Below are 26,875 nucleotides of genomic sequence, written 5' to 3'. Positions count from 1 at the left end.
ATAACAGAGGATATATTAATATAATTTATATATACATATGTAACATCCTATAAATATAAATTCAAAAATAAAAAATAAAATGTAAGACAGGGAAATACAACTGAAGAGGTCTGGATACCAAGTAGAAACCACAAACTTTTCTACTATACCATTATGAATGTTTACCTTTTCATTCAAAATTTGGATATCTGTTATTTTAATCTGTTTTAATTTCTCCAACAAGTTTTCTTTTGAGGTCAGTGTATCCAAAATGGTAAGCAAGCCGATTCTGGCGTTTTTAGAGTTATTTATGATGGAACTAGTTTTGTTAGTTTTCTTTTCAGCAGATGATGATATGTGATAATACTTCTTGATGTTTTCTAAGCAATCTATACCAACACAAATGGAGGTAAGATAAATTTTATGAGAACAAACGACTACTATATCAGCTACCAAGGTAATCATTCCACAGTTTGGCTACCATCTGGGTCTTTCATTACAAAATTTCAACACTGCCTTCCTTAAATTTGTATTTAATGGTGGAAGGACAGATATAGTGTAATAGATGTGGATATAAAAGGGACAAAGCACTGACATTTAAGTACACGGGGCAGGCTTTGTCCTGCTTCCTTCTGCCTTTTACTTCCTGGGCACATCTTTGAGCAAATCAGTTAATCTCTTAGATATTGCTTCCTTATCTGTAAATTGGTGTTAATAATTTGTAAGGGTCAAATGAAATAATATGAAAATATTCTGTAAAATGTGCCATAAATATAAAAAAATTACAAATACCTATATAAGCTGTAACATGAGAAATCAAGTTTACTTAACTGCAGAGAGCAGGAATTGACAAAGTATTTCTGCAACGGCCAGAGGACTGATGTTGTAGGCTTTGCTGGCCATAGCATTTCTGTCACAGTTACTCCACTCTGCCATAGCGACAGCAGCCCCAGGTCAGGTCGCATCCCTGAAAGCCTTGGTGGGCAGGACCTGGCCACACCAAGCAAGTGATCTCCCTGTGCCTGCACTTTCCGTCAGTGCTTTTCCTCAGTCTTTACCAAACGCACAGAGTGCACATTAGTAGACCACCCCCATTTTACAGGTAAGAAAATCGAGGTCCAGGATCTCAGTGACAGCAGGAGATGAAGCCAGGATTTGAACCAGGTGGTCTGGCCCTACAGCCTGTGTTCTCCAGCACCACTCTTTTCCGGATTCATAATAAAACACAAATCCATGAAAGTAATGTGAAACTAGAACATACAAGATAGATAAGCTGTCCCTCTATATTGTAGGATGCTGAGACCCAGGTCCTGATTATTGCTCCCTACACAGCTGTGATCTAGGCACAAGGCAACTGCATCTTTTAAACCTTTCTGGTTCTTGTCATTGTCATATACTCTTTGTGGGAAGCACCAGAGATCAGACTCAGGACCTTGAGCTTTCGAGGCAGCTGTGGTGCCACTGAGCTAAATCCCCAGCCCTGTCATATCCTCTTAATAGAGGCTTTTTCATTTATCTTGAAAATAAAAACATGTTCCTACTGCTTGGAATGATTTTCTGCTTTTATTTATCCGGCAAGTCTATCTCCATCCTGTACAGCTCCAGTCATTTGCCACCTACTCCCTGATACTTTTCCTCACAAACCCAGAAGAATTCACTTCTTGTTGCTCTGCTAATGCACTTTGGGGTTGCTTCTGTCCCTGTGTCCCATAGAGGGCAGGAGCAACTCATGGGCAGGTACTTGTCATAGACATCGCCCGCCCAGTTTCTACTGCCCAGCACAGTGGCAGGCATCAAGAAAGCCCGGTAGCCGACACTGGATTCCCAGTCGGAGAGGATCAGCCAGGACAGTTTTACTTTATGGTACCTGCCTTGGGGCCACCTCTGTGGACCCTGAATTCCTTCAGGTGATACCTTAGTTCAGACTAGGAATCAGACTAAATGCTTTACTCTTTCCATGGTGTTTATGAACACCACTGATAGATCTTGGCTAAAATTAGTCTCACTAAATTTAAGCATTCCTTTAGGGCCTTTAGGCATTCCTCATTGCTATCTATTTTTTTTTTCTCTTTCTCTTTGGGTCAAGATCAGATGAAACACATCTGATGTGTTTCTACATATAGAATAAGGCAAAGCAGTCCATGTTTATGTCTCGACATGGTTCATGTATATTTTCCCTTTACCTCTCATTTAGTATGAATAAACTCAATGTTGACTCTCCTGGGGGTAACAAGTTGTCCATTTCCAAATATAATTGCAGTTGTCATATTAAACATAAGATAATCCAATCAAAGTTTTGCTTTAGACTTCCATTTCTCCTCCAAGTTGACTTGGCATTGGCATGGGCTCACATTTGCTGGTTTTTTTCTTTTCTTTTCTTTTCTTTTTTTGTATTAGGAAGTGAACCTAGGACCTTTGCACTGAGCTACACCCCAAGACCCCCCACCCACACCTCCTTTTTAAATTTTGAGACAGGGTCTTGCTAACCCACTAAATTGACCAGGCTGTGCTTGAACTTGTGATCCTCCTGTTTCAGCCTCTCAGAGTACTGAGATTACAGTCACGCTCACATTCAGTTTTAAGAACTAAGTAATATGAATCAAAAGCTTCTAATATGGTGCACAGCTCCAATTTCTACAAAGCTCCTATGAGAAATGTGTGTAATTCTCTTTTGCCCCATGTTCCTCTGCATTTGTGCTTGCTGGAAATGGAGTGGCTTCTACCCAGGAAGGCATATAAATGTGTCTTTCTTATTGCTTATGCCACCTTAGAATTTCTAAGTCACTGATTACTCAGGACTACTCACAAAGTTTGGTATTAGATTACTGTGGGTTTCAGTATTTGTTTAGTATCAGACATTTGACCTTTATTTGTTATTTTGAGCAAATGCTATCTAGACTCTGCAATGTTTACAAAGTTGACATAGCCATGTACAAATAATACCTCTAATGGGCGTGTTTGGGTGTTCTAAGATGCTCGGGCACCAAGATAGTAAGCAGGTGTGACTCACTAACAGAATGCACTGTGGAGGTCGCCAAAATCCAAGCAGAAACAACGAATTTTCTCTCTTACCCACAATACTTGCATTCAGGACACTGGATTGCAAATTCATCTGCTGCTGAAGGTATTCAAGCAAGAGATCTGTTTCATTCCTCAGTCTTACAGTGGTTTCTTCCAGATCTTGAAATTCATACACTGTTTTCAGTTGTTCACTTAGCTGCATGATCTGTTTTCTGTCAGAGAAAATGAGGGTAACTATGGTTAAGCTTTCATTACATTTGATACATTGGTGAGAAGACTATGCCACAAAAATTTGCCCTTATTATTAGGTGTCTCCAGGTGGAAGGGATCCCGTTCACAATTTAGTTTATAATTCTGTTTATAGCTCACGTCTTCCCTCTTTATTCAACTTCCTGGGATATTTCACTGCTTTTTAAAACTATAACCACCCTACAAGTTCTAGCAGAGTAAAGGTTTTCAAATCTTTCCATTTTCAGTGTTTATGCTTTCTCTTTCTTTGCATTTCAAAACATGTATTCAGATATGGTTCATTTAAAGTGATCTAAAAGAGCCAGTTACATTTGGCTTTCAACACATGATAAAACAGAGCACCCAACCCAGTATGGGGTAAAATCAGTTCTTCATTCAGAATAAATCTACATTCAACAAAATTTGAGTGCAACTTCCACAGAGGGTCTTCTAATTTCCCCATGTGACAAGAAGGTTTCCTTGCTGGTTGTGTACGCTGGTTGTGTTCTTGTCCATCACCCACTCTGTTCCACTCAGTTTGCTATGTTCAGAACATATGAACCATTAGTCCATGTGGATGATGAATACACCCTTTATGAAGAGGAAGCTGGGCACAAATCTTGAAGGGTACAGTTGAGGAAATACAAATTCGTGGGATTAATTCATCTTGGCACAAGTACAGAGCATTAACTAATGCCGCCTAGCTATCTTTAACTCTCTCTTTCATAGATTTTCCTTCAGGGTGTCAGGACTATAGTTTTTCTGGGTAATAATAATATCACTAAAGTAATAATAGTGACAATTATCTGACACATAAGCACTATGTGCCAGACACTATGCTAAGTGGATTATCTAGAGTAATTCTCCCAAGAATCCTATGAAAAAGACTGTTTCATTTTCTGAAGAAGAAACTGAAGCTTGGCCAAGTGAAGTCACTCACATAGCTAGTGAGTGGATCTGAACTAACAGGGTTCTCAGCTTATGCGCATGGGTTCTTTGTCCTCCTGCTCCCTTTTGAGTTATACTTTACCTGGCAAATATTCATCATGCCTTTCTCTGAGGTGGCCACCAGGGAGCAATGGGGGTTCAGCAGGTGGACCAGGAGGTGGCAGGCTTCTTGGCTTCTGGTTGAAGAGGCTCAGAAGCCACCATTTTCTCCTCACTCCAGGACTGGCCCCAGGAGTCCTCTTGTCTTGCTGTCTTCTCTCTGGCTCTGCTCTAGCTCCAGAAGCCATTTTTGTCCAGAACATCCACTGCAGATTGGCTCATTCTGCTTTCTCGCTGCCACCTTGACATTTTGCTACAATCTATAACCACAAACGAATGGTCACGGCCTAATGCTCAGCCTCAGACATATTTTCTTTGGGCCATGCTGTATGTTTTATAAGTACCATTGGATGAGCTGCCTACATTTTCAAGTGCAGACATTTTCATGAAAATCTAAATGTCTGACATCTCTTGAAAAGTGGGGAGATCTGGTAACACAGGGCCCCAGTTCTGCAGGACAAACATCTTTAGAAGGGTAGAGAGGAGCCTGTTCTCATGGACCGGCTTAACTTGGCTGTGTCCTTTGGGGCCCAGTTAAATGCATACAATGCTGTAGCCCTGAACTACACAAGCAAAATGTGTCTTCCTCCCTGAGTAACTTTGAAGCAACCACCATACACTTCTAGGATATTTGTGTACTGGTAACGAATGGCCTTATGTTTACCCTTGTGTTCTGTATGCCATAAAAATCTACAGATTCAACTATTCCTTAATTCAGGAACATTTGCTGCAGAGTGGGGCTTTGTTGCCCTATAACTGTACTATACCTTTTCTTTTATTTTAGTAGAATATGGCTTCTGTGTGGACAGAAACTATACCTGGACCATTCTGGTTTTGCTCAGAGCAGGCTCGTGGACTTTTGTTCTCAGGAGTACTGGTGTCTGTCATCTCTCTGCCATTGTAGGGTACGAGAGCCATCAGGGCTGTGAACACATGAGCGTTGGTGTGTTCTTTTTTTTTTGGTACCGGGGATCGAACTCAGGTCGTTGAACATGCGCAGAAGGTGGCGAAACTACTGAGCTAAATCCCCGGCCCTCGTTGGTGTGTTCTAAAGAAACTTCATCACAAAACCAGGTCCTATGTTAGATTGGATCTATGGACTGTATTTGCTGACCCCCAGCCCGGGGCCAACAACATAATCTTGAAAGGGTTAATGAATGAAAAAAAAAAAAAAGGACTCAGGACTATGTAATGAAAATGACCTTGCTTTAGAAGAAATTACTATACTTATTATAAGACTGCACACTAATGTATGGGCTTCCAAACAACTAAAGAATTTGGGAAGATTTGGGAAATTTTCCTTGAGTGCATTGTTAAAACACATACTATCTGTTTTAGAGAATACTTCCAATTTCATGTCTTTGAGTTCTGTTGGGTGTGACTTTCCCATTTAACCTCTTTAAAAAATTTTCAGTGCTTGCCCATGTTAGGCAAGCATTCCACCGCCAAGCTATACTCCATCTGTTTAAGTAACCTCTTAATGGTTATCTTTTTGTTATAATCAATGGCATCTGAAAAAAAATTACATGCAATCCTAGCCAAGTGAGAAAGATCACCAGCCTGGTTATTAGCGGACGTTATGAATTCTCTAAATTGAAGGCTGAGCATGTGAAAGTCAGCAGGAGTCAAGGTAAATCAGGACTTGTCTACCACTGGAGCATAAACCTCACCTTGCAGAGTCATGGTAATCCTGGACTGTTAGGAGCTCTCCGGATGAGAAAACAGGATGTTTCAAAATCCTGGTTATGTCAGACAGGCTTTCTTTGAGGCCTCTGAACTCGGCCTCACAGCTGACTTGCACATTAGCAGCCAGTCTAATCAACCCTCGCACTGCTTCAGAGAGGGAAGAAGTGACATGGTCCCACTGATCAAAGCAGAGGTGACGTCGAAGGCAAGTAGGGAATTCCTGGCCATGACCCCGGGCGCAGCGGTCACACTGCTGGCCGCTGACTCCCTCCCGGCAGTGACACACGCCCGTGGCCGGGTCACAGAAGGGCTGCTGGGTTCCTTCCCTGTTGCAATTGCATGCTGAAAAGGAAGCATGAAGCACAGACTGTCACCTGATCTTTTGTTTTCGGCTACTCAAGAATACAGCCCTCTCCCTTTCCTGAGAATCTTCTCAACTCGAGTTTCTGAGGTGACCATTTAAAAACACTGTGACTGCAGAGATCTGTGCAATGGCTGCTCCAACCCAGCAACCTCCCTATGCCCTACTTCCGCATGGACAGTATCAGCTCCGTCTTCGCTGTGTCGTGTGAGCGTGTGCCGGTGGCGTCTTCATCTGTCGGCGTGAGGCGCGTGGAGTTAACAGTGGGCAGTGCACCAGTGACTCTGCTGTCCCCATGGCCGCCTTAGATGGGCCAGGGACTTTTAAGAGGTCCCAGGATTCCCGTGATCCTCAACACCACCCAGCCTGGGTGTGCTGACCCACACTGCCTTCCCATGTAGAAGGGAACTATTTCTTCTCAAAAAGAGGAGGAGGAGAAATGAAATGCATTTTATCTTAATTTTAAAAATAGCTATGTAGGAAAATGGATGCACCTTGAGACCATCATGCTAATGCATAATGAAATAAATCAGACACAGAGGTTAAATAGGGCATGGTTTCTTTTATACAAGAAACCCAAAGTATAAATAATTTACAGAGTAAAATAAAAGAAAGAGGATAGGAAATAGGGAGATAGACTTTATGGAGATGGGAAGGAGACCTGGGAATGGCTTGGGGCTAGGAGGCCGGGGAGGATCAAGGTGTAATGTGTATCTGTATCAAGACCCCACAATATGTACTGCGAAGAGATGCTAATAATAATAGCTGATGCTGCATATCACTTTATCCGAGTAGGTTTCTGATCAAGCCAGAGGATGGAGGATGGGGGAGGGTATTGCCATTATAGCGATTTCCAAAGCGTTAGCGAATCACTAGTCTATGTCTTTGGATTCGCTGCAAGAAACAAGTGATTTTAAATGACAGCTTGAGCAGAAATACTGGCAATTATAAATAAAAACTGATCAACACACTAGGCTCCTCTATGGGATATCACCTGTCCGGCACACTCAGACTTGGTCTAAGGGCCTCAGCAGGAAGCCCTTGGGGACAGCATTATGTCACTTCACCGGCTGGAAGCCAAGGTTCCTCCTTGTTAGCTCCTCTTCCCTGGAGCTTTAGTGGGGTCTGTGGCCTGAGCTGACAATTTGCAAAGTTTCCTCTATTTGCTTCACTATAAAAGATAAAAGCATTTTAGGAACTAAGACTAAAATATTAGAGGGCTGTAGGGGAAGAGGCTGTCTGATACAGATTATCCAAGAGCAACATTCCTCCTTGCTTTTGTTTTTCTTCTGATTTTTGGGGCTGGAGGCTGAACCCAGGGTGTTTTGCATGGTAGGCAAGTGCTCTGCCACTGAGCTGACCCCCGGCCCCTCCTCCCGGAATTTGAAACTAGCAATTCACCTTAGAAAACTGAGTTACACATGGCCTGGAGAAAATCGTTAAGAACATGCACTTAAATGAGACGAGGGAAGGATGGCAATGTCTTTAGCCAAGGAGCACATTTATAAGGGAATGGAGAGCAGCAATGAGTTACCTTGTGTGGCGATGTAGAGGTGACGGTGACAATAAGCCCCTCGCATTTGACTCTATTTTGGGTCGACTTGGCTAGGAAGCTGACTTAAAGTGGAGATTGGGAAATTCTGCCTCCTAGAACCAACTCAGATTCTACATTTGCACCGCCCAATATGGTACCCACTAACCACATGTGGCAATTTAAGTTTAAATAAGTAAAATAAAACATACACATGATTCTGCTCCACAGTTGCTGCGCCTACCCTGACGTGCTTGATAGTTACCTCTGGCTGGTGGCTCCTGCCTTGGACAGTAGGATGTGGAACATTTCCCTAACTGTAGAAAGTTCCACCATACAGAGCTGCTCTAAGTCCTCCACTTAGGGCTCACCCACGGGATGAAGGGCCCTGGAACACAAACTCCAGGAGGACAAGGGTGTCACCTTGCGTGTTCACTACCTACAGGACTGAGCAGGAATTCTATGAACACTGGTCAGTAAGTGATGTCGCAGACTGAGAGTCACTTTGAAGAGACCTCTCTCTGGTTTCCTTCACTCCCCTCCCAGCTTCTACTTCAATTTAGAGGGGCTGATTTTCCTCAAATGCTTCCAAATAGCAGACAGCTGGCTACAGGTCATGATCATAGAGTCTGTTCCATTATAATGACTTTTCAGGATTTTAATAGAGGCTACAAATATTAACACAGCTTAACACAATTCAGGATTTTAGTATAGGAGAAAAATAGTTTTTATAGGGCTACAAAAATATTACTTTCAAAATTAGGACAAAACTTTGAGTTTCCCACTAAGCCCAAACTTCTAAAGAAGACAGTCAAATAAAGGAATTTGAAACTCAGTTGGTCTGCAGTATGCCTGGGTCAGGGCCAGCTGGCTGTGTTCGTGTGCTTTAGAAATCCAGTACTTACGCATGCATCGCCCGAATGGATCCGCATAATAATTCTTGCACTCCTTGGAGCGTTTCCCACCGTAGCCTAATTTGCATGGACATTGGCCTGTAAGCTGTGAGAACAGTCACGGGTGAGGAATTGACAAGCTTTATGGTCTAACAACATAATTCATTTTCCTAGGAAACATCTTTCCCTCCGGTGATTTAGAACATACAGCTGTGCAGAGGTGGAGGGAGGATAATTCCCACGGCCAGGCCAGCCACCACCCCAATACTACAGAGGATCAGGATAGTGTGTTTGGTTTAGGGGTCCTGAATATACTGCCTGCTCCCAGCTGGTCAAGGACCGGTGGCTCCACCCTGGGAAGCATTCACAGATGTAAATGGAAACAAAACACATTGGGAAACAGGCCACATTCATTTCCTCTGCAGTTATGGGAGATCCAGAGAGAGAGAGAGAGAGGCGCCAGAGACCTAGTGTATCATTCATCAGTTAATTTGGCAAGTAGTATTTCCATTATGGAATGTACAATGTAGTTTCTACCAACAGGGCTAATGTTTTGCTCAGCAAAATGACTTTTTTGGGGGTACTTTATAATTAACCATTTAATGACATTTAACTGTGCTTTTGGGAGAAGGCAAGACTTTCTGTACCCTCCCAAATGGTTTCTTGATTAGCTTCTCTAAAAACTGAGGAGATTGGAAAATAACAGGAGAAAAGTACTATAAAAGCGAATCACTATTGTAGTAGTCATAAATTATACTTAACCAAATCAGCCTAAACATCAATTCCATAAGTACTGCTGTAGCTAGGAAGTAGGTGGATTCATAAAGTGATGAAGTCTACCACCTTTCTGGGCCCTGGAAGCGCTTTCTTGTTCTGATGCAGTCTGCCTCCCTGTGACACTCACTCATTGTTCTGAGTCTTGCCAAAGGACTGCGCCAAAGCCAGCTTCCTCCTTCCCAACCCTCCATGGCTTCTCTCAGAGGGGCGGACCACCTCTAATTCCTTCACTCCTTTGTCACAGAATAGCATGGTTCTATCCACTATCCTAGTTGTCTGTCTTTGGACACATACTTTTTGGGTCTATGTTTTGTTTAAAATGTGCTACTTAGCAGAAAGACACATCCTGCACATTTTCATTCATACACGGAATCAAAAAAATGCCCTCATAGAAGTAGAGAGCAGAGTAGTGGCTACCAGAGGCTGGGAAGGGCAGAGGGAGGGGAGGATAGAGAAAAGTTAGTTAATTGATACAAAAATACAGTTAGATAGGAGGGTTCAGTTACAGTAGTCTGTAGCATAGCAGGATGACTACAGATAACAATAATTTATTACATATTTCATTGCATTTTTTGGAGGCAGGGTCATGCTGTGTAGTTCAGGCTGGTTCTGAACTTGTGGCAGTCCTCCTGCCTCAGCCTCCTAAGTTCTGGGATTACAGAGCTATGCCTCCACACCTGGCTGTTATATATTTCAAAATAGCTAGAAGAGAGCTTTTTGAATGTACTCAGCATAAAGAAGGGATAAACGTTTGAGGTGATTGAAATGCCAGTTACCCTGAATTGATTATTCCACACTTATAAATGTATCAAAATATCACACAACAATTATGGACAATTACTGTGTGTCAACTAAAAGTTTTTAAAAACTGTAAAAATCTAGTGTTCAGAAATGAAAACAATGCTCCTGTTGCTGCCTGGCCAGCAGAGCCAATAGTGGGGATGGTGACAGCCCTGGGTCTGGACGTGGCCCCAGAACCCCAACTCCAGCTCGAATTGGCACCCCTCTTTCATAGCCCTGGTACACTGCTGGCTTACAATGAAAATCCTCAGGTATTTTTCACTTGACCTGGTGCTGAGTTATTATTTCCACCCTGCATTTAAAGGGATTTAAAGAACCCTAACTGCCAGGAATTTAGCTCAGTGGCACCACGCCTGCCTTGCAAGCTCAAGGTCCTGAGTTCGATCCGAGGTACCCCCCCCCATAAAAAAACCAAGAAAAAAACCAAACCCTAACTACACAACTTTGCTTTTACCCAGTTACCATTTCATCTCATTTCCAGCCTCCATGGAGCTGGTTAGTCTATGTGGCCTCCTCTGCCGTCTTTCTCATATTAGCTCACAGCTCTGTAGCATCTGCAAATCTGAGAAGCTTGTTTCTCCAGCTCCACCTAAGCTGCTGATGCAAATACTGGACAGCATGTTTGGATCTCTCTGTGGGAACATGCTAGGGACCACCTCCTGGCTGACACAGAGACATTTATCAGTAGTTGTTTAAACAGCTGGGGATCTAATTGTCCACGTCTTCTCTGTACTCCAATGAAAGTGTTTCCTGATTGTAGAGAGCAACCTTCCCCAAGGGATACCCAAGGGCCAAACAAACCAAAGAATCCTTGTCACAAGGGGCTTTTTGGTTAAACCAATGCCATCTGACCTTCAGCTGACAGCTGCCCTTAGCCTCCATGGCTGAAGAGTATGTAGAGTGCTGCTTCCCAAAAGATCCAAGAAGTAACTAGACAGTGGGGTCATGAATGTTAGAAGTGTCTCATGAACTGGAAGCCAAGCAGTCATGTGGGCAGCTACTAATTTACTGCAGGTATGGAGGATAGAGAGGAACATATAAGGTAGGTGTGGTCATCTAGTGCTGAGATCTTGATTTCTGACACCATTCTCCAATAAAGGAACCAGTGCTCGTTTAGAGAAATGGTTAATTCTAGGACAAGGGCAGGAAATAGATAAGATGAGCTCAGAGCACTTTGTCCTGCTAGAAATTGAGGAAGTACTTTGAAAAAGCCTACAATACTGGGGCATGTTAAAGGGATACAGGAGCTATCTGAAAGAGCTTCCAATGGTCAAAGCCAGAACAAGTTGAACAACAAAATAGTGTTTAGCTTGGGCTGGGGATTTAGCTCAGTGGCGCCACACCTACCTGGCGGGTGCAAGGTCCTGAGTTCGATTCCTGGTACCAGGAAAAAAAATAGTGTTGAGCTATGACCAATGGTGTAGTATAAGTAAGTATCCATGAATCCACAGTAATGGAAATAAATGGCTGAATAAATGAATAAATAGAAGACCATAAGTAAACTTGCAATGCCCAGTTCCAAAGACTCATGGAGATGCTATGCCTCCAGGAAGTAGACATGACTCCTTACTCCTGAAGTGCAGGCTGTGTGCAGTGACTTCCTTCCATAGGGCCCAGTATGCAAACATAGACAAGAATAACTTTATCTTCTCTCTCTTTTTTTTTGGTACCGGGGATCGAACTTGGATCCTTGTACTTGCTAGGCAGGCGGTGGAACTACTGAGCTAAATCCCCGGCCCAAGAGTAACTTTATAATATAGAATCTGACAATTGCTACTTCTGTAGGTGGTAAGAGCCACATCAAGTTGTGTTAATCACTGTACCTTACTTAATATGATGGTGCTTTACCACCTTGGTCTTCTCAAAACTCTTAACTCCAGGGTAGTGAGAAAAATGTTAGATGTCTGTTGAACCAACAGACATTCTACAAACCACTTTTCAAAACATTTAAGGCCATCAAAAACAAGGTAAGTCTGAGAATCTGTCACAGCTCAGAGGACCCTAAGGAGACATCATGACTAATTGTGACCAGTTGTGGATGGGGTCTTGGAGCAGAAGAAAGATATTAGATAAAAATTAAGGAAATCTAAAAAAATTTAAGAAATCTGAAAAAATGATGGGGTTTAGTAAGTGATAATATATCAGTATTGGTTATTAATTGTGAAAAATACCTCATATTACCATAAGATGCTAATGGGGGAAACTGGGTGTCGGGTACTTTGCCTGCACTGTTGTCATAATCTCTGAAATCAAATCTATCCTAAAAGAAAAAGTTTATGCATTTGAAAAAAGTATGGTTCATTGGTGTGGATTGGTGGAGTGGAGGAGGGTCAGCGAAGAAAAAGAGAAGGGAGAACATATATATATATATATATGAAGTACCTTCAAATGTTTGATTGGATAATACAAGTAAGCTGAACAGTGAAGCTGAAATTGTAGGTGAGCCACACTTACCAATTCAGAAGACTCCAGCATTTTTATTCCAATTAAACTCTGTTCCCTATATTGTAGATTTGACTTTTCTAGATTTTTATTATTGTTTTACCTCTTCACCTACCTCTATTAATGTGGAAAGTATTTCAAAGAAGAGATTCATGAAGCCAGAAAAAAGAACAACAACAAAAGAATAACAAAACAAAAAAACTAAGCATGGCATTAATAATTTTTCCATAAATAAATAATGTTATAATATTTGTTAAAAATTCTGTGCTTCTTTTCTTATTGGCTGAAAATCACATGCAGTTATGTGGTATTGACTGTATGTGCTGGTCTGGAAGTTAAGAAGACATCTTAGGGGCCAGGGATTTAGCTCAGTGGTTTCGCCGCCTGCTGCGCAAGCGCAAGGACCCAAGTTCGATCCCCGATACCAAAAAAAAAAAAAGAAAAAGAAAACATGTTAGGTTACCCACACAGAAAGCAGTGGCAAGTCACAGGGAGTGGCAGCTTCATTTAAAAAATGAAATTCTGGATTCTGAAGGCACCTATTTATTTTTTTTCTGATTAATAATAACTTCTGATTAACAATCTACTTCTTGGGTTTTCCCTATGATTGCGTGTATAAAGTAGTGAAAGGGAAGCTTGATAGAGAACTCAAGTAGGTGAAGTTTAACTCTGAGGCCCTCATCCTCTTTTCTTGTATTGCTTGGTTAATAATTCCTTATCCCTGTATAAGGCCCATCCATCGCGTCGAGAAACACAAATGATCAGCAGCACATAAACACACACTTGGAAGCCGTGTTCACCATCACACTCTGAGTGCACGGTAAGCTTTAGTGTCTTGCCTGGTCACAGTGGCTATTCCGAGAGGTCCTGGAGTCACAGTTGCACGGCTGACACCCTCTGCCAGGGACCAGGTTCCAGTATCCATCGTCACAGCGGTCACAGGCCAGGCCGGTGACATTGGGCAGGCAAGGGCACGCCCCAGTGAGAGGGTCACAGAGGCACAGGACACTCCGAGGGCCTCACCCTGGGAGGATGGCAGGAGCAGCCTGGGATAATAAAGCTGTCGTTAGAGGTAGAGTCTATAACACTGGTGTTAAACTAACCATCTAAACAGTTTTGTAGACCTAACAGGTCATTCTCCAAAGGGCTCAAAGAAGAAACACCTTCTAATAGTACAGGATTTATTAGAGAGCTAAGCAGGTCGAGCCCGTTCAATCACTTTGATCTCCCAGGACCAGTTTCACATGGCTTAACCTTCCATGCTCCAGGAGCTCACAGGGAGCCTGTCTTGCTTTCCCCTCGTGCTCAGCCCCAGTTCTACTTATTTAAATGATTTGGGAGAGTAGTGGCTAACTGAAACCCTTAGTGACAAGGTGAGGACTCAGGGTGAGGGTACTGGGTGGAGCAGCGGGACCTCTCCTTCCCCAGGACCAGCAGGCGGAGAGAGGAGTACAGACTGTGAACCCTGGATTCGAGCAGCCTCCGGAGGTGGGAAGTGAAGTCAGCCCTCCCCTGGCCCTGTGACCGGCCTCCTGAGAGGAGCGGGTGTGGATCAGAGGAGGCTGCGCAAGGTCCAGGAGGGACCAACTACACAGGCCTGGGAGCTGCATGAGGCTGGCTCTGTCTGAGGGTGCCACAGCAACTGGGAAAGTGGCACAGGCGAAGACAGGTAAGGAGACATGGGCGGCCATCAAGGGACATCACCAAGGGGCGGAAGACTGGCCCCAGCCCCACATCTGGAGGCTAAGATCAGCCCCACACCCAGCACTAATCTGCTGCAGACTCGGCGGCTTACCCAGCACAGATTTGGGCTCTGACTTGAACATGAACACAGAACTGCCGGAGCCAGGCTTTTCTTTGTTTTTAATATTTCTTTCTTTGTTTCATTTTCCTTTCTTTCTCTCTCTTTATTTTTGGTTGTTTAGATTTTTACTTTTATTGTTTGTTTAGTTTTGTCCATCCTGATTCTCTCTTTCCTCAACTGTTTTTCGTGATTCTTTGATATTTTCCTGTGAGTGAACCTCATCTCTAGTCTTTCTGGTTTGCTTTGATATATTCTTTTGCTTTCTTCTTCATTCTTTCTCTCCTGTCCTCTTCTGTTTACCAAAGCTTGGGTTCATTCTTTGTCTTTCAGCCTTGCTTCTATTATATTTCTCTTCAGTTATCTCTCTTTTTTTGTTTTGTTTTGTTTTTGTTTTTTTTGTAGTACCAGGGATCAACCTCAGGACCTTGTGCTTCGAGGCAGCTGTGGCGCCACTGAGCTGAATTCCCCAGCCCAGTTATCTCTCTGTTTTGTCCCCTATCCCTATTTTAAATTTCCCTCTCACAGGGTAAAAACATTCTACCAAGGAGAAACTCACAGCATGCAAGTTCCTGGTTTATGTTAGATTTTGTTATAAAACTATAGATCTTGCTCCTACAGTTAAAGGTACCAAATTAATAGTTACCACAGTTTGTCAGTTTCTAGGTTGTGTTTGATGTTATTGTTATTGCTAATTGTACTACTGAAGCCAGGATGCCAAACATGTTGTAATCAGTTGCTTTTCCTTGTATGACAACAAGGGAGACTGTGACTATCTGGGGCCATAATCATCATTATAGTCCAGTACGAAAGGACTGGGTACTGAGTCAAATTGATAGCAACTTCTCACCCCTAATAAATTGGGAAGGTAGGGTCTTGGGACACAAAGATCAAAAGCCAGCTCCACCTAGAAGACATCTCTGAGTAATAGACATTTCCTAGGGAAGCCTCAATGCTAGTGATAAAGCTACCTACCATAGAAAAACTTAGAAGCATCAACACAGAAAACAAATTAAAATAAAAACATAGAAAAATAATAAGACACAGAAGCAAAATGCAAATCCAGAGCTCCAGCCCACCCTGGACAAATCTAGGGGACAATCAGATAGAGGAAATCAGAAGCTATCCACCTGAATTTTCTGAAATGATAGCAGCAGAAGTAAATAAACAGATGTATGGAGCTATAGAGAAAATAAAATCAGAAATAATATCTCAGGTAAAAAAAAGATGATGATCAAAATGAAGGACTTGTTCAGTGAATCTAGAGTAAACAAAGATAGAAAAATATAAGAGCTTTAGGAAAATGATGGAAACCATGAATGCCCAACATAGGAAAGAAATGAAATCCATGAAACAAATGCAAACAGATATCTAGGAGATTTAAAACTCCATTGAAAGTTTACAAAGCCAAATGAATGAAAGTGAGGACAGAATATCAGACCTAGAAGACAGGATTGTGGTTACTGATCATGAAAAGAAAGATCTCTTCAAATAGCAAGGGATCATGAAAAATCAATCCAACAGCTGCAAGACAAGGTAAAGAAGAACAACATAAGACTGATTGGAGACAGTGAAAAAGCAAGAGTCAGTGCAAAAGACATTAAAGAAACCTATTCACAGAAGTAATGGTTGAAAACTTCCCAAACATGGAAAAAGAATTTGACACACAAAAGAGTCATATAGAGCTCCATTTAGCTAGACCAAAATAAATCTACACCAAGCCATATAATAATCAAGAGTCCAGAAGTCCAGCAGAAGAACAGAATATTAAAAGCTGTTAGAAGGCCAGGGATTTAGCTTAGTGGCATCACAACTGCCTTGCAAGGGCAAGGTTCTGAGTTTGATTCCCGGTACCCAAGAAAACACAAACAAGCAAACAAAAACCAAAATGCACCCCCCTCACAAAAGCTGTTAGAGAAAAGAAACAAATCACCTATAAAGAAAAGCCCATCAGAATCACAGCAGACTTCTCAACACAAACCCTTAAGTCAAGGAGAGCTTGGAGTGAAGTATTTCAATTCCTGCAAGAATAATCTGCAACCCAGATTAATGTACCCTGCAAAACTATCTTTCAGAATCAGTGGAGAAATAAGATACTTCCATGATAAAAAACAACTGAAGAAATTCATGATCACCAAACCAGCTCTACAAAATGTTCTGAAGGATATTTTAGAAAGAAATAATAAAGACCACAATTCCAAGAACACCAACAGAAGCCACCAGGCAAGGCAAGCAATTAAACAGAGGGGGAAACCAGGGAATCAACAACAGGAAAATACTATGACAAGGATAAGCCAATATGTAAGTTATAACCGTCAATGTAAATGGTCTCAATTCGCCAATCAAAAGAAAGAAACTGGCAGAGTGGATCAAGAAAGAAGAGGCAAAAATTTGCTGCATACAGGAAACACATTTAACTCAAAAAGAAATTCATAGACTGAAAGTCAAAGGATGGAAAATAATATTTCATGTGACAGGAACTGGGTTAAAAAGCAGGGGTAGTTATCCTATTTGCAGACAAAATGAATTTCAAACTAAGACTAATCAAAAGAGACAAGGAAGGTCACTACATACTTGTTTAGGGAAAACTCTAAGAAGAGATAGTAATCATAAATATACATGCACCAAATACCAGCACACCCAACTATATAAAACAAACATTAATGGACATGAAAAAATCAAATAAGCACTAACACAATTATAATGGGGGAATCTCAGTACTCCACTATCACAATAGATCAACTAGACAAAAAAAATCAACAAAGAAATATCAGAACTAAACCAAACATGTGAACAGATGGACTTAGTATACAGAGGGTTCCACCCCACAACATCAGAATACACATTCTTCTCAGCTGCACATGGGATGTTCTCCAAAATAGACTGCGTACTAGCTCATAGAACATGCTTAAGTAAATGCAAAGGAATTGAAATTATCATCCTATATATATTGTCAGACCACAGTGCAATGAATCTGGAAATCAATGGCAAAAGAAACCATAAAAACTACATAAACACATGGAAATTAAATAACACACTCCTAAACAACCAATGGGTCATAGATGAAATTAAAGAAGAAATTAGTTTCTACAATGAAATGATAATCCCAAAATAACATACCAAACTTATGGGTCACAATGAAAACAGTCCTACAAGGGAAACTTATAGTGGTGAACTCTCACATCAGGAAAACTGAGCCAGCTGAAATAAACAACCTAATGTTGAACCCCAAACTTCTAGAAAAAGAACAAGTCAAACCCAAAGCTCATATGAGGGGGGAAATTATAAAATCAGAGCAGAAATTAATTCAAATGAGACTAAGAAAACAACGCAAAGAATCAATGAATTGAAGAGTTGGTTCTTTGAAAGATTAAATAAGATTGATAAATCCTAGCCAACCTTATCAGAAAAAAAAGGAAAGAAAAGACTCAAATCTATGCAATTAGGAATGAAAAGTGTGAAATCACAACTGATTCTGCAGAAATCTAGATCATCAATACCTACTTTAAGAACCTTTATTCTAATAAGATGGAAAACACAGAAGAAATGCAGAAATTCCTAGATACATTTTAATTACCAAAGCTGAATCAAGAAGATATAAAAATTCTAAATAAACCAATTATCAACCAATGAAATTGAAAATTTAATTTAAAAAATCCTTTCAACAAACAAAAGGCCAGGTCTTGATAGATTCACAGTTGAATTCTACAAAAAATTTAGAGAAGATCTAATGCCACTACTCCTCAAACTCTTTAATGAAATTGAAAGGGAAGCAATACTCTCAAAGTCTCTTCTGGAAGCAAGTATTATCCTAATACCAAACCCAGAGAAGGATCCAACCAAAAAAGAGAACCACAGGTCAATCTCCCTAATGAACATAGACACAAAAATCCTCAATAAGATACTGGGAAACAGAATGCAGCAAATCATCAAAAAGACCTTGACCAAGTAGGATTCATCCCAGGGATGCAGGGATGGTTCAACACATGCAAATCAATAAATGTAGTACACTATATCAACACAGCCACGAACAAAAATCACATGATCCTCTCAATAGATGCAGAAAAATCATCTGACAAAGTCCAACACCCATTTATGATAAAAACCCTATAGAAAATTGGGATAGATGGTCTTTATCTCAATCTGAAAGAAGCCATCTATGATAAACGAACAGCCAACGTCATACTAAATGGTCAAAACCTGAAAGCTTTCACTCTAAAATCAGGAACAAGACAAGGATGCCCATTATCATCACTCCTATTCAACATAGTTCTGGAAACATTAGTCAGAGCAATTAAACAAGAGAAAGTAATAAAAGGAATAAAGATAGGAAAGGAAGAAGTTAAACTATCATTATTTGCAGATGACATATACTCTACATAGAAGACCCCAAAAACTTCACCAAAAGATGTCTAGATTTAATAACCAAATTTAGTTGCATAGCTGGATACAAAGTCAACACTCAAAAGTCAATAGCCTTCCTATACACAAATAACAAACTTACTGAGAAAGAAATTAGGGAAACCATTCTTTTCACAATAGGATTGAAAAAAAAATGAATTACTTAGGAATCAATCTAACAAAGGAAGTAAAAGACCTTTACATTGAAAACAATATTCTGAAAAAGGAGATTGAAGAGGATATCAGAAAATGGAAAGATATCCCTTGCTCATGAGTAGGAAGAACCAACATAATAAAAATGGTCATACTCCCAAAATTGTTATACAGATTTAATGCAATACCAATAAAAATACCAATAGCATACTTCACAGAACTAGAGAAAATACTCCTAAAAATTCATTTGGAACCAGATGAGATCTAGAATAGCAAAAACAATTCTGGGCAACAAAGGCAAGGCAGGACGCATCACAATCTTTGACTTGAAATTATATTACAGAGCTATTATGATAAAAACAGTATAGTACTGGTAAACAAAACAAAACAGACCCAAGGATCAATGGAACAGACTAGAAGATACAGAAACAACTCCAAACACACTCAGCCACCTTATCTTCAGCAAAGGAGCTAAATACCTTCACTGGAAGAAAGATAGCCTCTTCAATAAATGGGGCTGGAAAAACTGGCTTTCCATATGCCAAAGACTAAAACTAGACCCATGTCTCTCACCATGCACTAAACTAAAATCAAAATGGATCAAAGATCTAAATATTAAAACAGAAACACTAAATCTGCTGGAAGAGAGAATAGGTGGGACTCTTGAAGACATAGGTATTGGCAAAGACTTTATGAACAAAACCCATATTGCATGGGAAATATTACAAAGAATCAACAACTGGGATCTCATTAAAATCTTTTGCACAGCAAAAGTAATCACCAACAGAGTGAAGAGACAACCAACAGAGTGGGAAAATATTTTTGCCAATTGTTCCTCAGACAAAAGACCTATATCGAGAATATATAAAGAACTGAAAAAACTACCCCCCCAATTTAAAGACCCAATCCAAAAATGGGCATCTGAGATGAATACATACTTCTCAGATGAAGAAGTTCAAATGACAAATAAATACATATAAAAAATATTCAGCATCACTGGTCATCTGAGAGATGAAAATTAAAACAACACTGAGATTCCATCTCACCCCAGTAAGAATGGCTATTATGAAGAATCAACCAATAACAAATGCTGGTGGGGCTGTGGGGAAAAAGGAACCCTGCTCCACTGCTGGTGGGAGTGCAGACTGGTGCAACCACTGTGGAAATCAGTATGGAGATTCCTCAAAGAACTAGGACTAGAGGTCCCATTTGACCCAGCTATTCCTCTTCTTGGTATCTTCCCAAAAGAATTAAAAGCATCATACCATAGTGATATTTGCACACCCAAGTTTATAGCAGCACAGTTTGTAATAGGTAAATCTTGGAAACAGTCCAAATGCCCATCAACCAATGAATGGATAAAGAAGATGTGGTGGGTTTTATACAATGGAGTATTACTCAGCCATAAAGAAGGATAAACTTGAGACATTAATAGGTAAATGGATGCACCTTGTGACCCTACTCTTAAGTGAAAAAAATCAGACAGAAATATGTAAATATCACATTGTTTCTCTGGTATGAGAAGCTGAAAATGTAAATAATGTCCAGAATGTATAATAGACATTGTAAAATAGGAAGAAAATATTCAAGTGGGAAGGGGCACTAGGGAAGGGGGAGGGGGAAAGGAAGGAAGGGAAAAGAAAGAAAAACAAGAAAAGAAAGATATAGTGGAAACAAACCTTTTTTAAATAAGGAGGGGAAGAGGGTTTGAAGGGAGGGGAAGAAAAAGAATCAAGATATATCATGTGCAGGTACAAATTCCATATGATGAAAATGATCATTATTTATATCTAAATTGTACCAGTAAACTTATTTAATAAAAAAATGATTTGGGAAACTGGTTTACTAAGTTGACTTGGGTATGCTGAAACACTGAAACAGCTCCTAAAATATGAAAACTTTATTCTCCCTTTTCCTTGTTTTTAAAAACATATTTTCAATTTTATTTTTCAATTTTAGTACAAGCAAGAAAAATACCACAAAGAACCAAAGAAATATCTTTTAGGGGCTGGGAGGGGATAAAGTGAAAAGTAATTCCTTTAATATATTTATTAATGTAGAATTGCTGCTGGAAAGTTTGTAATAAAACACTGTAGTTGGAGAGATTATTGGTATGAAGTTAAACTGATTTGTTCCTTTTGGAAAGCAATTTGGCAAGATTTATAAATAATCTTAAAATATCTCCATAACTGTGACTCTATTTTTCTTAAAACTTACAAGAAAATACTTGTTAATATGGATAAAGTTTTATTTATGAAGCTTTTGATAAACAGCATGCAATATGAGAAAAATATAAATAAGTACATTTTAAAATTCCTCCATTTAGAAAAGTCCCACTCCATAGGGGGAAATGGAAGCAAAGCAAAGTCACGTCAATAATTGTTATCAGAACTAGTGGTGTTCAGGTAAGGAACAATGCGTGGCTTTTTTTTTTTTTTTGTCTTTTAACTTTCCTCACATTTCCTTCAGGAGCAGTATTTTAAAAATATTTAAAAATTAAAAATAAAGACAACAAAAAATAATCACGATTTAGGAGGAAAAGGAAGAAGTTAGTTATGTGAAAAGGATGGCACTTAGAGGAAAAATTTAGACATAAATTTAGAGAGATTAGTTACAACTCATCGTTTTACAGAGTTGTCGGAAAATGGAAGGTGCTAATTAGGAAAAGGAAAATACAAAGTGAAGGTAACATCTTTCCACTCTAAATGATTTCTACAAGAAATGCTTGTGGTCTTAGGCCCTACACTGATTGTTCTGCGAGGGATCCTATTGACTATCTGAAATGTCTCATTTATTCTTTTTTGGGGGCGGGGGGGCTACCGGGGATCGAACTCGGGTCCTTGTGCTTCCGAGGCAGGCGGCAGAACTACTGAGCTAAATCCCCGGCTCCTGAAATGTTTCTTTTAAAATCAAACTAACAGCTATGTGATCACTTACTATGATTTTTTGGTTTTTTTTTTTTTGGTACCGGGGATCGAACTCGGGTCCTTGAGATTGCGCAGCTGGCGGCGAAACCGCTGAGCTAAATCCCGGCCCTTACTATGATTTTTAATACTCTTTTCTTTTTCATTTTTTATCGGTACATGTTTGTAGTACATAATGATTACACTCATTGGAGTCCCAGTCACAAAAGGGAAACTGACAAGAGCAGTGAGTACATTGTAACCACCCCTGAGGCGGGAGGTTGCCCCCATTCCTGTAGACAAGCTCAGGGCCACGACTCTGCGTGCAGCGGGTGCAGCTTTGCCTCGGGGACTGCCCGAGTGATGCGAGCCTGGGCTTTGCTGACCCCACTTTCATTAGCTGGGCTCAGTCTCTTCCCTGAGCTCTGCTGACTTACTTTTGCAGGTCTGATTGAGGGCAGAGCCAAAGTGACCTGCTTTGCAGAGCTGGCAGTTTGGGCCCTGGGTATTGTGCAGACATTGAAGGCAGAGGCCTGTCACCCGGCTGCAGGCCTCTGGGTCAGTCACGTCTATGTTGTGGTTGCAGACACATGGCTGGCAAGGTGCGCGGAAACTTGTGGATTGCCATAGAAACCAGGAGCGCATTCCACACACTGGGTCCCTGCAAAAGGGGGGATGGGATGATGTGAGTACTGGAGGACAGGAAGAGACTGACGGAAATGGAGTCACTGAGCTCCACTAGGGATGACCCGAAGACGCACATTTGGGGAGAATAAGGAAAAATACTGTAAATTAAACAAAACATTAACTTTTGTTTAAGAGAGAACAAAAAAAGTTTTTCAGAGCTAAATGTCTCTGTGAAGAATGGATTTTGGTCTTTCTTCAAAAGCTAAGGAGAAAAAAAAAGCCAAGGAGTTGGGGGCACAGGATTCCTAGGTCTCTATATAACTACGGTTACTCTCGTGGGTCCCAGGATCCGAGCTCTGCTCAGCCCTTGTCCTCTGGAACATCCTAGAGGTGAGGTATGATCGGAAGGGGACGTGCCAAACAGCAACAGCCCGAGAGAGGTGTCAAGAGTGAAGGCGGGCGGGAGCAGCTTTCCGCGTGCGAGGCCTCGGGGAGCATCCGCTGAGCCCGGTGTGGACCGCCCATTGTTCCCTCCAACACTCCTGACCACTCCAACCTCAAGGCAACCGTGCCTGGGTGCCCCAAACGTGAGGCTTCTCTCTACGTTTCGGTTCAGCCTCCTGGAAATGCCATAAGCCTAAAGATAGTCTCAGTCTTACAAACTGCAATCAAGCCCAGCCGTGCTTGGAGAAGGGGAAGAATCAGCTAATGCCATGTGTAACCTCAGATGTAACAACTAAGAAGAAAATCAGGCATGTTATTTGTTATTAAGATGGTAAATACCATCAAAGAAAATAATACTGCCATGTTTCCTAAGTGGGACAGAATCAAGCAGACTTTGTAAGTTGTCTTATTTGCATTATATATTCATATGCATGCTTAAGCTTTTTAAAATAAAATTTTTGATGGAGCAGAGATACAAATTTTGAACTAAGACTTACACAATATCTGCATAATACCCAAAGTAATGCTTGAAGACATTGAAAAAAAATTAGCCATATGTGTGAAATACCAAATTGATTGCTTGGAATAATACAAGGAAAGATTTTGGCTAATCAAATTTGTACTTTTTAATTGCTTATATAATGTGTTATATATAATATATATGCTATTCAGTCATATGCATATCTCTATGTCTCATTTAGCACGTGATGGTTATATTTTAAATAAATTAATGTGATGTGATCTTATTTGGTCAACTGGTTTTGTAAAACATTATTTAAAAAATTACAGCTCAGTGGAATTGAGTGAATGTCACTGGCTTCTGAATCATTCACATTCTTCCTTCCGGAAGGCAGCATGTCAGCACATTATGCCTCCTTTCCTTAGTATATTCTGCACCTCTCATGTGTGCCTGGCAGATCCATTATGAACATGTGACCAAGCCATACCTGTATAACCCTGCAGACAATTGCAGATTATATCTGAGCTCCGAGGATTCTGATAACACGAACGGGCAAAATACCGACTGCTCGAGGGAACATCTGGACCCAGGCAAGGTCGACAAGATTGTCCTAAAGAAGGGTTTCCATAGTAACCATCGATGCACCTGTCAAAGGAATTTCCTTTTACCAAAATGTTCCTGGGAAAATCTCACGTGTTAGCCAACATGGGTTTGCTATGCTTTAAGACAACACAACTTTCAAAGCTCAATGTTTTAGAAGATGCTTATTTTCTCTGTAAAAGAATTTTTGTTTTGTAGTGAAAACCTCAAGGTACAGTCATTAAGCTTTATGATTTACATGTCACAGTTAAGGCATATAAAAGTCATGGGCCAGGAAAATGTGTTATTGACTTAATCCGACATTTTTGGCTCACAAGATGATTTTAAAGGATGATGGAACAGTGACTTTCCCCACCCGTACTAGTTGTTCCACACATACTGTTGAGTCTTCCATTGAGAAATCAGAATAAAACTTTAAAAATCTGAAACTTAAAGTGCATGTGAATTCCATACCTTTCACAGTTTCTTCCAGTTGTAAAGCCCCTGCATTTGAAGCATGACCCTGTCTCTGGATCACAAAGTTCAGCAAACCCATTACAAGGGCATGGGCGACAGCTGGGAAATCCAAAGTAGCCCACCAGACACTGATCACAACGGCGGCCGGCCGCCTCTCCGTGGCAGGGGCACTGACCAGTTATTGGGTCACATACCGTGTTCTCTGAGCCTTGAGGATGGCAGTCACATGCTGGATAAAGCACAGAGAACTCTGTTGGGGCAGAGCAAGTGGCATGGTAGCGGGAGGGCTGCAGTTCTCATTTTGCATTGCCTGTCCCAGCCGAGGTGGGTAAAGTGAGTTTATAGGGTGCTTAGGACAAACCCTGGTATATAATGAATACGAGGTAAATAATGATTTACTGATTCCTTTAATAAATGACAGATTGTGAACAACTGGTCCTTAAACATTTGCTGTTTGGAGCCGGGGATTTAGCTCAGTGGCACTGTGCCTGCCTTGCAAGCCCAAGGTCCTGAGTTTGATCCCTGGTACCAAAAAAAAAAAAAAATGCTGTTTGTACACAGGAACTGAACAAGCAACATAATTTTAATGACTTAAACTTTCATACATCTTAGGAGTCAAAGTAGGACTGAAATTTGTAAAAATGTAAGATCCATGGAACTGGGGCATTCCTGTAATCCCAAACCAGGTGCCTGTAATCCCAGCACTGTGGGAAGATGAAGCAGGAGAGTTGAAAGTTTGACCCCAATCTGGGCAATTTAGTGACTTAGCAAGACCCTGTCTCAAAAAAAAAAAAAGATCTGGGGATGTGGCTCAGTGTAAAGGTCTTGGGTTCAATCCCCAGTAGTGAAAAACAAACAAGCAAGCAAGTAAACAACAAAAAGTGTACAGATTTTGCATCTGGACTTGGTGGATTTGAATTCTAGGTTCATTGGCTATGTGGTGTTAGCGAGGACCACATGGAATGGAAGAAACACTTGCTCCTTTGTGTAGATCCCTCTGTGTCTCTCAAGCGTTTCATAACTTTAAAAAAGTAAGCAGTGTAGAACCTGCTCACTGTTTGCTGGGGAGGCAGCTATGCCCAAGCAGCAACCAGGAAGGGGACCACCTCTCTGAATCATGGCTCAAAAGATATGTTCCTCTGCTGCAAATGAGAATTAACGTACAGTAGGTTTCATGGATCCTGATGTAGCTTTCTGTTGGGAGTAACGTTTTCACTAAAGGTTTCCATGGGGAACAGGAGCTACATATGCCGAACATGGCGGCCGTAGGAGCTGAATCACCAACCATGGTTGAAGCTCTGTCTGAGTCGTCATTAGAGGCTGGGTAGAAAATGAGCTGTAAGGCTGTTTGAGGCTCAGCATCAGAACAGAGGCAACCTTAGTCAGGAGGCCTTACCTGGGTGACAGTGGCATCCCTTCCCTGGTTTCCCAGTCTCATGGTTGTTCTAACCTCTCCAGCCACTGGGCTCAAAGGCCACACCATAAAGCTGGGTGTGCACAACCAACTGTCTTCTTGGTGCTGCCAGTGTTACCCAGACTGTGGCCCATTTCAGGCCGATGCAAACTCCCGGAAGCATGGGCCTCGTTCTGTTCGTGACTTGTAGCTCCTAATAGAGATCTCTACAGAATGCCATCGACCAGTGAAGGACTGAGGTGTGGTAGAAAATCTTCCGGCACATTTCAGTTACATAGACAGACTAAATCAGAATAGTGTGGTCAAGTTCCAGTTCCCTCTCCTTGAAAAGCCTCCTTGAAAAGCCCCACGTCCCTTTGCCTGCCCTCAAAACACCAAGGTTGTGAATGAACACATTTCCCCTCCTAGTTTTTGCTACATACGGTGACAGCCATGATGTCCCAAACCACAGCTTCCCGCGGAGCACCTGTCACAGCAGCGCCCAGCCACGCGGAGTTTGCACTGGCACTGGCCTCCCAATGGGCTGCATTGGGGCCCGACCACGCCCTGGGGGTGGCACTTGCAGGCTGCAGGGAGAAAGGCAGGAGGCAGAGGTGAGGGAGCTGGCAGAGAGAAGTACTGTGTCCCCTGTGCCTTTAGGTACCTTCTTCATTTGTTGCCTCTCTAATCTTCAACTGCCTGAACTGCTGGCAGGCAGGGATAATGTAGGATATATTCTGTGGGACTGTGGTCCAGATCAAAGGCAGTAATGCTTCTGTAATATTTAGAATATCATTTAGCATGTAGTAAGCACTCAACAAACATTATTTGAAAAGTTAATGAAACGCTTAAAATGAATTGTTTTAAACAA

General features: G+C 41.2%; 1 protein-coding gene across 1 annotated transcript in view; it reads right to left on the bottom strand.

Moving 5' to 3' along the window:
* The window catches only part of Lamb4 (laminin subunit beta 4), a 92,631-nt gene that overhangs the window by 19,936 nt on the left and 45,820 nt on the right, over nucleotides 1-26,875 (bottom strand). Inside the window, 11 exon segments of the mRNA XM_087206564.1 lie at nucleotides 166-368; nucleotides 3,052-3,212; nucleotides 5,946-6,303; nucleotides 8,759-8,852; nucleotides 13,606-13,768; nucleotides 13,770-13,812; nucleotides 22,462-22,632; nucleotides 22,635-22,685; nucleotides 24,043-24,200; nucleotides 24,609-24,840; nucleotides 26,448-26,591. Coding sequence (XP_087062690.1) covers nucleotides 166-368; nucleotides 3,052-3,212; nucleotides 5,946-6,303; nucleotides 8,759-8,852; nucleotides 13,606-13,768; nucleotides 13,770-13,812; nucleotides 22,462-22,632; nucleotides 22,635-22,685; nucleotides 24,043-24,200; nucleotides 24,609-24,840; nucleotides 26,448-26,591 — 1,778 coding nt within the window.

This window comes from Heterocephalus glaber, unplaced genomic scaffold (assembly GCF_053883595.1).
Source record: "Heterocephalus glaber isolate CG9 unplaced genomic scaffold, H.glaber_assembly_v1.0 deba00000676, whole genome shotgun sequence".
NCBI lineage: Eukaryota > Metazoa > Chordata > Mammalia > Rodentia > Bathyergidae > Heterocephalus > Heterocephalus glaber.
Note: the sequence above shows the minus strand (reverse complement) of the source record. Positions and strands in the feature narration are given on the sequence as shown.